Raw genomic sequence first — 13,986 nt, forward strand, 5'->3', positions numbered from 1 at the left:
TAGCCCACATCGTCTCACGCATAGCTTAGTGAGAGGCCATGTAAATGACGATAAACAGGCCTAGTGTAAAGGAAGGGCTAGAGGTGAAATTCATTGACACGGGTGTTGGTAAATAGGTTTAATCTTTGGCTAGTATGAACATCGTATTGGGCGGCCTCTTTGGTACGCTGCAGTCAGCGAGCGCTCGTTGTGAATATCTACCACGTGTACTCAAATTTATCCTGAGCCACTTAACATCCAGACCGACTGCGTGCCAATAAGTATTTAAGGGCGTCCATCAAACGGACCATGGATTCCCCTTTGCTTAATCCTAAACCCCTCCTAATATTTCGCCCTTCTATTCTCGTCTTCACTTAGCAATGCAGAACTACAGGGTACCTTGACCAAACATCTTCTATGCTGTTAGATAGCTAACTGCTATAATATTACTTCAGAACCCAATCACAGCACTGGAAATCGGGGCCTACGTCACACATGCTTTCTATGGAGGGACTTGGGAGATTATCTCTATTCCAGATGCGCACACGTTAATAATCCGACAGCTGGGCGCGAGCGAGGGCATGAAGGTTGCAAATCAAGACGTTTACCGAGTGTGATAGTAAAAGAGAAGGAAGGAAAGCGCTGTTGATCTCAGACAATGTTAAGATATTCCATCTTGAGGCTGTTCACAGATTGAGGCCCCAGGCTAGGGACTTGGGTAACCCCACTCGTATGCACAACACAACCTTTCAGCTCATGCAGCCGTCCTCGTATTTACCCTCATGATTTTTTCATAAAATGCGCGAAAGGCTGTACATAAATTGGGGCTCGGGGGGCGTGGGTTTTGGGCTCCCTAAGAAACAGCCTTGTCACGAATTAGACTTGGTGCTTTTCAACCATACCTGATCAATAGGCCTTCTACCCTGTAAGTAGATATATTTACAGGCAAGCAGTATGTTAGCGAGTGCTAGTCTACTCTAGGCCTTGTTAAGGAGTTACGAGAAAATGTATATTAAAAATAAAAAATCATACTATCTACCTATTTCGCACTCTTGGCAGACACGGCTGCTCCGCAAATTAAGGATATTTAACTTTCTTTGGTGGACGCTAAACCTGGACCTCATCCCACTTTGCACAGCGAACGCCCCCGAACAATCTTACTTCTTTCCTATGCTCCTCAAACAGGCGAAGCTACCTTATGTTTCGTGACTAACGGCTATGCACAGCCATTTAATTTGTGTTATCTCGTTGTCTCCCGCCTCCACCGGGTATGCTAGAATACCCGCAACGATTCACTGTCAAAGCACAGCCACGTTAAGGTTGGCAGACAAACCACGTCATCCCCTCAGGTGCGGCTCTTCATGACAGCTTGATACAAGGTATTGCAAGCTTCACATAATGACACAGTCATCCGTTCCCTTGCATGTCGAACACCCATTGGACGTACTCTTTTTATATCGGTTTGTGCAATGAGGACAAGTATCTAGTGTATTACACAACAAGCACACAGTTAGCATATCTCACTGTCAGAGACAAAGCTCTGATGATAGGGTAATCCTCCAGCGCGTGAGGACTTACGGTATTGACACCATTTCGAGATCTTCGTGTCATAGTGAACGCGTAGATAGGTGCAGCTACCAACGCTGCATTTCACAGCATTTGGATTTGCCATCATTCAGTATAGCTCCTGTTGAAGTTTACCCGGAGAGAAATAGAGGGTATAAAAAGGGGGAGGGCAGCCTTGTTATAGCATAGTAATTCAGCCGCAATAAGGGGTATGGTTAATCACACGGCCACGTATCACGCCCCGCGAGAGTAATGACCTGGCTGCAGCAAACCCTTTTTGGGCCGAGGACCCGGGCTTACCATGAGGCTATTAGGTATTTTGGGGCGTCTAACTGAGCTCATAAAATCCCTTAAGTGCATTTGGGGGCTAAACCACGGTAAGGAGATCGATTTACCCGATATTTGTTTAGTAGACCGGATGAAGCAATTCAAAAGCCAATCCAGTTCTGGTAAGAGTTATCCTGTCATGATCTTTAGCTCGAGATTGAAAGCATTACAGAAAAATAGGAATTACCAGTTAAATCTCCCTCCGCAATTCCCAAAACCTGGTTCATATACTTAACCGGAAGTCAGACGAATCTGCTCTAATTTAAACCATGAACGCGAGCGTGTCGTAGACCCGCAGGGGTATCGTGCTCAACTTTCACAATAACTATATCTCTGTCTTAGTCTCTGAGCCTGTTAGTTAGGCTCTGTAACGTCTCCACTGAATCATCGTACAGCTTTCCTGGGTTGCGAAGCCAGGTCAGGGCTGGGGCGCCTAACCAATAATAGCTCCGTATGGACCTCGCACTTGCACTCTGCAAACCAGCGTTTTCTAAACCATTTTCACATGCCCCTCATGCTGCCGAAGAGAACCAGCTGTGTAGATTAATATATCCTCGATAGATATTGTACAGAACTCGTCGAAACAGTCACCAAGCACTTGGTTAACATCTTGCTGAAAGGTTGCTGGTCCGTTCGTCTGTCCAAAAGGCATAATTTTGTATCTGACGGACCTATATCGCGTTCAAAAGGTCTTCGGTTCCTCAGAGCCAGAATGCATGCAGATTCTACGGAATCAGCTGAATATTAGCTTGGTGAAGAATCTGGCCTTGCTCAGTCGCCGGGGCAATTCGTTCATAAGGGGAATCAGATAATGATCCCTTCTCGACAATGCATTCAACTTCCGGTGGTCGACGCACAATCTTAATCCGCCGCTAGGTTTAACGCTATCAGGATTGGTATCGTATAGCGAGCTATTGAAGGTGTGATCCGGAACGCACACATGCAGCCGAATCGGCCCTTATGGGCGCTGCCGGGCTAATCTTAACCTTACCTTATTTCAAGTCTACATCCAGCGACTGGAAAGAATGTCTAGCTAGCTAGGGCTTGACTCCCGATTTTTCCAAGGGTCTTTGCAACGGTCTTATGCATCGTTTTCCTTGATAGCTTCTGTGTTAATTCGTCTCTCTCTATCTTTTGAATCATGTTCAATAAACTTCCATTGAAATTGAGTCGTAAAATATTATAGAAAGTATAACATGAGCTGTCATAACTAGGTCTAGTTTGCGAGTAACAAGAACCTATAAAAATTCATGGCAAAGGCCTATTACAACTTGATCCACCGTCCCATCCAAGTCTCCACCACAGACTTAGCCTCATCAACAAGGCCAAGATCCAGCAACAACTGAGTAGTTCCCCGCACAGCAGAGTCAAGAGCCGAAAAGATCCAAGCATGCGTATAACTGGTATGCTCACCGATGAAGATGGTCTTAAACTCGGTCTGATAGTACGCCGGCAGATACAACTCCTGCTGGCCAACTAGCGGATCCGCCCATGCACCAGCTTGGTGACGGTCAAACTCCCAGCACTGCCGATCGTAGATACCAGTGAACTGCTCTGCGGCAATATCACCGTGCACTTCGACCATGGTGCGCTGGATAAGTGCAACGTGCTCCTCGGGGTTTAGAGCTGCTGTGGAGCGTGCCGCCGTGCCGGAGATGTATGAAGCGAGGATGACACCTGGTCCGGTGCCGTTCATGTTGTAGGATGGATAGCAAACGCTGCCCACGCCGGAGACATCGACAGAGCCACAGCCACCGAAGATGGGGTTCTCCATGTGCTCCCAGAATCGGGTCTTGTACAGCAGTGCCATCTTACACGCAGGATCATAGTTGAGGGATGAAATAGCGCGACTCAACAAAGAAGAATATCTGGGAAGATCCCAAAGTCGGACCTTACTGAACGGTGCAGCGACGACGGCGTAATCGAACTCCGCGGTTTCGGGTGTCATGGCAAGCGGGTCATCTCTCCATGCGACGGAAATCTTCTCAGTCGTTTCATTGTAGATAAGGCCCTGGATAGTGCGGTTGAAAGTAACCTTGTCCGCGACATGAGGGTAGAAAGCACGAGGAAGAGATTCAAGACCCTTGTCGATCGTGCGCCACTTGGTTGCAGCAAAGTAGACGTCGTCGTAAAAGTCGCCCCAGATGGGAGAGTCGGTGGTACCAGCAACGTAATCAGTGATGTTGGCATTGTAGCCCAGAGCATAGCGCAGATACCCGGCTTCAGACCAGTGGAACATGCCATCTTCCACGGCCTTCTTGTGAGCTTGGTACATATTAGTTGCAATTGCTCGGATGGTGGCTCGATCGTCCAGTGTGGTATAGTTCGAGTAAGCGGCCTCGGCATCAGCGACAGCTGTTGCGTTGGATGATGCCGCAGTATAAACAAGCGAGGAGTTGGCTGCGACTTCTGCTGCGGTGGGAATAAGGCCATTTGGTAGGCGGTTGCCGCCAGTTGAAGCAGGGACGTTAGGGCTAGATTGTACCCAGGGGATGAAGTTGACTTGGAGATCGGGTCTATCGGCATTCATCTCGTTGAGCACACCGGCCAACTGGAAGACCATACGGTGATCCATAATCTCAAGAGTCTCGTTGGTGTCTGCGTAGGTGATGCTGACGGGGAAACGCATGGGTCCCATTTCCTGATATTGGTATTGATCTGGGCGGGTGTTATTCAGATACTTGGTGCGAATACGTCCACCAACTCGCTCTGATGACTCAAAGATGTGCCAGTTGTGGATGCCAACGGACTCGAGCAGATGGCTCGTCATGAGGCCGGACATGCCTCCACCAAGAATGGCCACCGAGGTATTCTTTGCCTTGGAAATAAAGGCCTTGGTATTCTTCTTTGACTTCATGTAAGCGACACCGTCGAACCAGGGACCCATGGCATCGGCCACATCAGCGATGCTCTCGCGCTTGTTGATGGGCGCAGCCACGCTGATAGGTGAAGAACGACCGAGCAGAGTCGATCCAGAGAAGGCATGAAGACAGTGCGAATGAGGTGCATCTGCCGGAGTAATCCAGACAAACCGATCTGGCTTTGCCTCCCGCTTGATGAACGTGCTGCCAATATCATGGTGGCCATGTAGGGGACTTTCCATGCCACACTCTCCATATACAATCTTCAAGTGTCCCTCGAAAGACTCGTCCACAAATTCGACATGGATATTATGCAGGGAGTCGGCAGTTACAGCGCCAAGATCATGAAACCGGACGATCTCGATATCGCGTTGCACGGCAGCAGTCAGGCCAAGGCCCGAGATGCTTAGCCCGACTAGGGCGTGGCCAATAGAGCCTCGCATTGTGAGATTCTGCAAGGGCCAAAGCCAAATTGTTTAGAATGATAGCTTGGTAGTGAATGCTTTATTCCATAGCTTCGCATTGAAGCATTTTATATCACAACAACATGATATCAAGGTAGTATCAAACTCCATTGCTATCGTCTCTGTCCATCTTGCTATCGCCTTTCTCCATCGTATTCCGGTCTCATTCCGGCTCTATCGTGCCCTTATCACGACGACTATCACGACGATAACACTAGATCAGGCCAAAGGGCGTAGAATCACCACGTTCAACATCCTTGCCAAGACGAGGTAACCTCGTATAGTTATCCATCGCCTGATAATTACGTATGCCCGATAGTTACGTAAATGGGATCCAGCGAAGGAACAAAGCAGCTATCGCAATCAAACATCGACATTCACGGCCGAGCTAAGTTAGCAAACGACTCGATAAGAGCTTGGATTCGTCCAAGCGGCCGACGAAATCGTTATCAAAAGTGGGAAGGGTCTATCTTATCAATGAACGAGGGGTAGCCCTGAAGATGACCAAGCATCTCGCATTTCATCGCAGAACTGGGGGAATCAATTCCGGGGTATATGTCTTTGCTGCGGGATGAACCGCAGCCTCCTTCCTCATAGGGTTAGCCCCAGCCACGACTGATTCTACTTGGCATTCAACAGATAGATAATGTAGCTTATCGCCAGCCTCGCTAATAGAGCAGACCACTGCACAGTTATGTACGAATGCGACACGGCTCGGCTACTGGGGTCTTGGCGGGGGGATGCTTATCGTCGAGTTGTCGGGATGATGTTGCGCCAGCCGGCTATCGCTGGCCAAGTGCCGCGGTTGGTCCGTTGCTTGGCTTTATGGTTTTATGGATTTGCGGGGGTTTCTCCGGGAAGGACCAAGTCCGACGGAGTTTAGGAGGTGTTTAAACCCGAACATAAAGTTCTGTTGTATGCATGGTGACCCCAAGTCCTAAGGTTTTGTGTTCATATGCATGCTTTATGTACATGCCCGGATGTAGAGTTGCTCCGCCGACTCTCGGGGATATTGGAGCGCTTGATCATAACACTTAACAACAGGCTTGTTATACCGGGCATTCTAGCTTCCGATGATGTTGGTAGCTTGAATACCTGATGCGACTCAGCTTCTTTCCATCTAGAAGAGGGTTGAATGAGTTTGCAATAATCTTCCACGATATCCTATTCAAACGACTGAGAATATGGTTTGCAGTGTCTTCCAAGGCTGAACCTAGGGAAACGCCACCATCGATTCCTCCCTCCGGCCGGTTAGCAAGACCTCGGTCCCCATCTCAATTGTATCGCCAAGATGCAGAGCGAAACGCCAACGAGTGCGGAACAGCAATCCGCAGTTCTCCATCAACGCCCAACTCAATGCTATACGTACCACTCTATAATTATACTCCGACGGAATTCAATCACCCAACTGCAAGCCTGAGACAAAGTAAGCAAGGCAAAGCTTTTCGATAGACTTTCGCCCAGCGCCACAAAAGCCATGTAAAAGTCTGGGCGCGTGTAACCTTTTATACATCCCACCCATAAACCCCCCAAGACACCGAGGCAGTTAGCATGCAGCCGAATCGATCGTCCGAGAAAGTCAGCTTTTCCTCGGTACTTCCGGGGTAACCTCGCGGGGAAGGACCCTGTTGGCTTGTTCAGAACTTCGAAATCGAAACATAGGGGGCGAAAAAAACTCACTAGTTTCCCTCCCCGCAGTTTATCTCCGCAAAAAAACGTGTCCGGGACCCGCTTGCCTCTGGACGCGGGCTGGTTGCGATGGTGCGATGTTTGCCACTAGCGAATGATAGTACTCAATGGCTCCGTTTGTGCTCTGCAGGTGACTCTGGTGTCATCCATGCAAGGCACTTGGGATTGGATCTGGATCTCGTTTTGACTTCTCGGCGTTGGGGCCTAGTTTGGAGGTATTCCGGGGTTGGACTAGTTAGGGGTCTCGATTTGGGTTTTTTGCAGTCTGGGGTTAGGATTTTGTGGGGGTGAAAGATGGGGGGAATTAAATTTGGAATTGTTGAGGGGAGATGGTGTCCTTCTTTCGTGGGTTGTACCCTCCTTCTAGGTTACGTGGAACTTGGAATATAAGATCGGGGTTTCCCCGATGATGATGATGATGATGAAGAAGACCCGGGAACGTCCAGTCTTCTCTTCTTCTCTCTTGTTTTAATACCGGCCATTGCCGTTCGTCTTTATTTATTCACTTCTCTTATATTATTTACATTGAATATTGATATTTTTGTCCAATATGTCAGACGAGAACATCAGCGAGAAGCAGGATGCCGCCACTGTCGAGATGCTGCGTCGCTACCAGACGGCCGAGAGTGTATTGCTTCCAATTCCTCGCGATGCCTTTGAAAAGCTCTATCTGAGCCCCAAGACCCCCGCGGCGGGTAATTTGCGTCGCACTTTTGGTAATCCGACTCCTATTTCGCTACTGGGCTTCTTGCTCGCTGCAACGCCAGCGGCGATGTTGACTATGGGTTGGGGGAACTCGGGCGGAAGTGGTGGAGCTATCTTGTGAGTTTTAACCTCGAGTGGTATATATGAATATCTTCTAACAATCTATGTTCTCCTTGGCAGACCCGTCTATATTTTCTTCGGTGGTATGGTACAGATCTTCGGTGCTGTGGGCGAGTGGCTTCTTGGAAACACCTTCTCAAGCGCCCTATTCTTCACATACGGTATGAAGATTATCCCCCCCCCCTTAACCTTAAAAGGCATAAAAAGTATTAATGAAAGTTACACAGGAACATTCTGGATTGTCCAGGGTACAACCCAAATCCCTTGGTACGGCGTTGGAACCAACTACTCTACCACCGGTAACTCCTTCGAGGGCATGCAGACCGCAGAATTTGCTGCAACCACCGGTTCGTCCACATCATACTTCCCTTTCCATCATGATCTGTATCTTACAAACTATCCAGGTCTCTACTATGCCGTCCTCTCCGTCCTAACCTTCGTCTACCTGATTTGTTCCATCCGCACAAACGTCTGCCTCTTCCTCGCCCTGTTCTTGCTAGTCATCACCTTTGCCTTGACCGCGGCGACATACTTCCAGTCGTCCGTGGGTAATCTCGCCCATGCAGCTACGCTACAGAAGGTAAGCATATCCAAAGACGCGCCTGTTTATGGGTGACCACTAATCATTGTATCAGGCCGCGGGCGGTTTCAATTTTGCTCTCTGTCTGCCAATTTGGTGGATCTTCATTGCTCAGATCTTTGAGGCTGTGGATTTCCCTATCACGATCCCCGTTGGTGACTTGAGCACGGTGATTCTGGGTAAGAGCCAGAAGGCGAAGAAACGTGAAGCTGAGGGACAGTAGTGGAAAGTGATGGTTGGCACCTTGGGAAGACGTTGAGGAGATGTGATATATGACAGGCACAATGACTATCAGCTGGAGGAGCGTGTAGTTATGTTATGAAAAAGAATGATTATGTGTGCCGAATATCGAATTCAAGAGTATTTCAAGAGGATTTGAAAGGCACGATCAGATTCGGTACTACCAATAGAGAATACCTAGGTTTTAATAGTTTGGAAGAGTGTACCTAATTCCAGTCATTATCCAAGAACACACAACCCAACCGGGTAATCCACTGTTCTCCGACCCACAGCCTCGGAAAGTATATACAGCATTGGAATGGAATAAAAACAAGAAAATATGGGTATATCACAACATCTCCAAGATAAATATCATCACCAATCACCGCCACCCACCAACCCTCCCTTCATCCCAACGCGCCTTAGCCTCCTTCCTCGCCGCCAACTTAGACGCCTCCCCCTAACCCTCCTCACCCAATCCGTAATCTCCTTCTCCGTCGCCCGACCATGATGATCCTCATCCAAGAAACTCTCCTCCACCGCCCGACAAACCGCCTCCTGCTCCGCAATCGCCGCACTGAGCCGTTGATACAAGGCCTTGGGTGACCACGGGGCCAGCGCAGCGTCCATCTCCGTCTGCTTCTTGCGCCAGGAGACTTCGAGAGATTGGTGTGTTAGGAGCATTGTTTCCGTTTGGCTGCGTAGATCAGAGACGTGCGTTTGTAGCTCGAGGAGGCGGGTTGATAGGTCTTTGTTTACTTGGAGGAAGGATTCGAGGTTTTGTTGGCGGGTTGTGTGGGAGGGGTGTTGGGCTGAGAGGGCAGAGATGAGGGATGGGTTTTGGAGGATTGATTGGAGGTCGGTTGTTCTAGAGAGAGGCGTTAGGGGGATTGTCATGGAGATGGATGGAGGATGGGTGGATCTTACGATTTGTCCTTTACGATGTCTGGTAGCCAACTTTCTTCGACTGAAGGAGGGGCGGGTAGAGATTGTGGTGAGATATCGGCTTGATATTGTGCTTGCTGGTTCATTGTTGAATGGGGATCGGGTCGGTAGCCTGGCTGTGGTTGCTGCGGCGCCGGCATGGAGGTGATGTTCTGAGGGGTACCTCGTCGGCTGGCTTCATGGCTGCTAGGTTTAGGAGGTGGAGGAGGAGGTGTGTCGGGATTAATGGAGGAGTTCATGATTGGAGGTGTTGAGTAGAAGGAGGACTGTGTAGGGTATGGGGAGGCTGGTTGCGACATGATGGTAGGAAGTGTCTGGGAGTGTGGGGGAGGGAAGTTGGAGATGCGGGCAGCTTCACTTAAGCTTGGCGCTTAGTGTCCCGATAAGCCGATTCCGATAAGGAGGAACTGATACAAGGATATGGTGATAGAGAAATGGAGATATCTAGCAATCTTGTATTTTGTATGTCATTCGTCTCATTATATTCATGCCAATGCTGAAGTCCAGCTCCGACGGAAACAGGATACTAGCGACTACCAGCAGGTTCTACACCTGCCAGATGGTCGCTCGCAGGCTCCCAGACACGCTAGGGCACAAGAAGCTGCACTCTAGATATCATCTCTTGAGCGCGAGGGCTTGATAAAAGGAGCTGCGGAAGACTTGTTGATATCATAGCATAGTCTCCCAGGGGGTGGAGGTCTACCTCGCTCCAGTCATGGCAGTAAATGGTATGCGGGTATAGGATTAAAGGCCAACCAGGATGCACTCCATTTACTCCGTCCTCCTCCGGGTCTCACGATCCGCAGTCTCAACACTAGAACCGGAGAGGGCATCCATCACCAAAGCCCGCAATTCCTCCTGGGTGGCAGCGCTGTTGAAATCCTCACGAGCTGCCAACTCATCAATCCGGCGTTTGAACTCGGGATCCACCTCCATTTCACCAGCAGTGGCTTCTTGTTCCGACATGGTGCCAATATTCACCTGCATGTTGCTCGGAACAGGTGGCGGGGCATTCAATGGTCCCTCTGAACCCTCTGCAGAGGATGCAGCAGGAGCACCGGCAACTCCGCGAAGGTAGGCGACAACCTGGGGGAATTCATCGTCGGCCTCCATCTTCTCGTGGGCCTTGTAGCCATCATCGTTGGTCTTGTTATAATCCGCGCCGAGTTCCTCAACCAGGCATCGGGCCACCTTAGTAGTCTCGGCCACGAACAGGCAGGTCTCGCCGTCTTCATCGAGGAGGTTGACATTGACATTGAATTCCTTCACTAGCGCACGCAGGAGATCGACGTGGCCGTAGGATGAGGCAGCGTGGAGGAGGGAGTAGCCATGTTCGTCCTGGGAAGAAGCGATCGCGGGATTGGAGCGCAAGAGTTCGAGCAGTGCTGACGGGTTGTCGCAGGCCAAGAGGTAAGGATTGGGCTGAGCCATAGTTGCGCCCCACAATGAGTCACTGGGAAATTGTAGTAAGAGAGATGCGACAAGGGGCTGAGAGTCTGGAAGTAACGAGTGGGCTTGTCTTTTAAGAAAAAGTTGTGAGGCGGAGCTCGAAGAAATTCGGCGGGGAAAAAAACCGCGATAAGGCTGGAGGCCGCCTTTCCGTTTTGGCTCCCCGCAGGTTGTGACTCTTCGAATGACTCGTTTCTTTACGAGCTTGGAAGTTGCTTGTTCCACAGCTTTGACGCCAGTGCAACGGACTGCTGGTCTTTAAAAACTCATGCTTGCCAGCTAGTGAGACAGCAAATAAACCAGCGCTCTTGGTTCCTGCCGATTCTTTCCCTCCACCAACACCCCACCTCACCTTTGCCCCTCCATCCCACCAACCATTACGATTCCTCCTCACACGAACAAAAACTCCGATAAAGCTGCAGTTATGGCGACGCAGAATCCCTCTGAGATTGCACAGCTTGTGCGCGACCTGGAGGATGCCCGCAAGCAGAACAAGGGCGAGAAGAAGCGGAGCTACACATGCAAAAAGCACACCTTCGATGTCGCGGGCGCTAAGGGTGTCACGGTGGACTCATGGAAGTTTATGGACTGGGATTACAAGCGCAATGATCTACCTACATATGCCCGTGGCCTTTTCACCACGCGACGGAAAGACAACATCCCCGAGATCGCGGTGCGCGGCTACGACAAGTTCTTCAATATCGACGAGACCAACGATACCCAGTGGCGGAATATCGAGAACAAGACCCGGGGTCCATATGAACTGAGTGTCAAGGAGAATGGCTGTATTATCTTCATCTCTGCTCTTGAGGACGACAAATTGTTAGTCTGCAGCAAGCACTCCACGGGCGTCCGCGCCGACACCAATTTGAGCCACGCGCAGGCCGGTGAGCGGTGGGTGGAACGTCACGTCGCAACAGTTGGAAAGTCCTCCAAGGAGCTTGCCCGGACATTGCGCCAGATGAATGTCACAGCGGTTGGAGAGCTTTGCGATGACAACTTCGAGGAGCATGTCTTGGCCTACGACGAAGCAGCTGCCGGCATCTACATCCACGGCCTGAACTACAACCAGCCCGAGTTTGCCACCATGTCTGGAGACAAGGTCCACGAGTTTGCAGATACATGGGGTTTCAAGAAGGCCAAGTTTGTGGTGTACGACGACATCGAGTCTGTGAAGAAGTTCCTCGAGGGCTGTGCGGAAACTGGCACATGGGATGGCCGCGAGACTGAAGGATTCGTGATTCGCTGCCAGATTAGTGACCGTGATAGCGGCTACAGGGACTGGTTTTTCAAGTACAAGTTCGAGGAACCATACTTGATGTACCGGCAGTGGCGTGAATGTACCAAAGCAGTTATCTCCGGGAAGCTGCCGAAGATCAAGAAGCATCATAAGATCACCGAGGAATATCTCCAGTTTGCACGAAGGGAGTTCATCAAGAACCCTAAGCTCACACAGGAGTACAATCACAACCATGGAATCATCTCTCTACGGGAGAAGTTCTTGCAGGAGCGAGGCTTGAAGGGCTCTGAGATTATTGCCATGGAGGAAGCGGGCGACAAATCTAAAGAAGCCACCAACAACATTGTCATCGCTCCCATCGCTTCTTTGGGATGTGGAAAGACTACCATTGCTCTTGCTCTGGTGCATCTCTTCAAATGGGCCCATATTCAGAACGACAACATCCCCAAGCAGAAAGGCAAGCCGAAGCAGTTTGCCTTTGAGATCACCCAGGCCATGGCTACGAATCCCGTCGTGATCGCAGACCGCAACAGCCACCAGCGTCGGGAGCGAAAGCAGCTCATGGAGGATATCTTCCCCGTTGTTCCCGATACTCAGTTCGTTGCCTTGCACTACGTCCACGAGCCCAAAGCCGAGCTCCTCCCTGCAATCAAGGAAGTTACCCGGAAGCGAGTCCTTGACCGCGGTGACAACCACCAGACTATTCGTGCTGGTAGCAAGAATCGGGGAGAGGTTGTCGGCATCATGGACGGATTCCTGGCTCGCTTTGAGGGCGTCGATGTTGACCGGGACCCCGATATGCACTTCCAGCACGTCATCGACCTCGACGTGTGTGCCTCTTCTCGCGAGAACCTTGAAACCGTCGTGACTGCTCTGCATGCCGCATACCCTCGCCTCATCCCCACCATGCCTTCTCCCGAAGAACTAGACGCCGCCATCGATGCTGCTATCGAAAACTACGAGGTCAAGGACGATCTCAGCAAAGGCTACAGCAAACCGAGCCAGAAGAAACAGAAGAACGCCTCCGTCCCTGTAGTCACGCAGAAATCAACCGCAGTGACAACTCCCGCCGTCCTTGCCCGCAAGATCGAATACTTCAGCATCTCCGTGCCAACATCCGAAATCACATCCACCCTCAAATCCCTCTTCACCAACACATCTCCCGAAACAGCCCGCATGTACCACCATCTCCACAACTCCCGCCGCATCCAGCCCGCCTTCCACGTCACCCTCATTCACCGCGCTGCATCCAAAGACCGCACCGAGATTTGGGACCACTACGTGAAGCAGTACGTCGACGTACTAACCGCCAATCCCGTGGCTGACCCCGTCGCCACTCCACCCAAACTCAGCCCTGCGCGCGTTCGCCTCGAGCGACTCGTCTGGGATAACAGGATCATGGCCTTTGTCGTGCGCATTTTGCCCGCCGAAGGCGAGACTGAAGGTGCCGTAGAATCGACCTTCCCGTGCGCGAATGCGATCTCGCATATCACCGTTGGCACGGCTGCGCCGGATGTCAAGCCCAAGGAGAGCAATGATTTGCTGCAGCGGTGGCATGAGGTTGGGTCTGGTGGGGAGACGGGCATTTTCGAGGCAGAGGTTCCTGGCGTTAAGCTTATTGATGGAATGGTTGGTGTTGTTATGATGCGGGGGAAGTATTGATTTTGAGATGATGGGAGTTGGATGGCTTCATTTTTAAGTTCGGGGTTGGCTTTCCAATTAGCATTTTAGCTGTATGCTCATAGCTGCGAAGTATTCGATAGCCTTGGATAGCATCTACATGGATCAACAAATACAGTCTGATACCTACAAGTTCCATCGAGAACAATATTTCATTGTATT

General features: G+C 50.4%; 5 protein-coding genes across 5 annotated transcripts; 2 read left to right on the forward strand and 3 right to left on the reverse strand.

Annotated features, from left to right (window-relative positions):
* Window positions 1-3,136: 3,136 nt before the first annotated feature.
* On the reverse strand, window positions 3,137-5,176 carry N7496_006396 (flavin monoamine oxidase family protein; the record flags this gene model as incomplete). The annotated part of the gene is made up of 1 exon (XM_056699325.1): window positions 3,137-5,176. One exon carries the CDS (start codon window positions 5,174-5,176, stop codon window positions 3,137-3,139), a length of 2,040 nt encoding a protein of 679 aa, XP_056554738.1.
* Window positions 5,177-7,436: 2,260 nt separating this feature from the next.
* On the forward strand, window positions 7,437-8,514 carry N7496_006397 (putative plasma membrane ammonium transporter (Ato3); the record flags this gene model as incomplete). The annotated part of the gene is made up of 5 exons (XM_056699326.1): window positions 7,437-7,708; window positions 7,772-7,872; window positions 7,939-8,058; window positions 8,116-8,291; window positions 8,347-8,514. The coding sequence occupies 5 exons, from the start codon at window positions 7,437-7,439 to the stop codon at window positions 8,512-8,514; spliced, it is 837 nt and encodes a 278-aa protein (XP_056554739.1).
* A 371-nt stretch (window positions 8,515-8,885) lies between these two features.
* Window positions 8,886-9,754, reverse strand: N7496_006398 (vacuolar protein sorting family 37 protein; the record flags this gene model as incomplete). Its single annotated transcript, XM_056699327.1, has 2 exons — window positions 8,886-9,378; window positions 9,438-9,754. The coding sequence occupies 2 exons, from the start codon at window positions 9,752-9,754 to the stop codon at window positions 8,886-8,888; spliced, it is 810 nt and encodes a 269-aa protein (XP_056554740.1).
* A 472-nt stretch (window positions 9,755-10,226) lies between these two features.
* N7496_006399 (ankyrin repeat protein) lies at window positions 10,227-10,886 on the reverse strand (the record flags this gene model as incomplete). The annotated part of the gene is made up of 1 exon (XM_056699328.1): window positions 10,227-10,886. The coding sequence occupies one exon, from the start codon at window positions 10,884-10,886 to the stop codon at window positions 10,227-10,229; it is 660 nt and encodes a 219-aa protein (XP_056554741.1).
* A 442-nt stretch (window positions 10,887-11,328) lies between these two features.
* Window positions 11,329-13,806, forward strand: N7496_006400 (tRNA ligase; the record flags this gene model as incomplete). Its single annotated transcript, XM_056699329.1, has 1 exon — window positions 11,329-13,806. One exon carries the CDS (start codon window positions 11,329-11,331, stop codon window positions 13,804-13,806), a length of 2,478 nt encoding a protein of 825 aa, XP_056554742.1.
* Between the last annotated feature and the right edge of the window lie 180 nt (window positions 13,807-13,986).

This window comes from Penicillium cataractarum, assembly GCF_028827025.1.
Source record: "Penicillium cataractarum strain IBT 29864 chromosome Unknown utg000005l, whole genome shotgun sequence".
Taxonomy (NCBI): domain Eukaryota; kingdom Fungi; phylum Ascomycota; class Eurotiomycetes; order Eurotiales; family Aspergillaceae; genus Penicillium; species Penicillium cataractarum.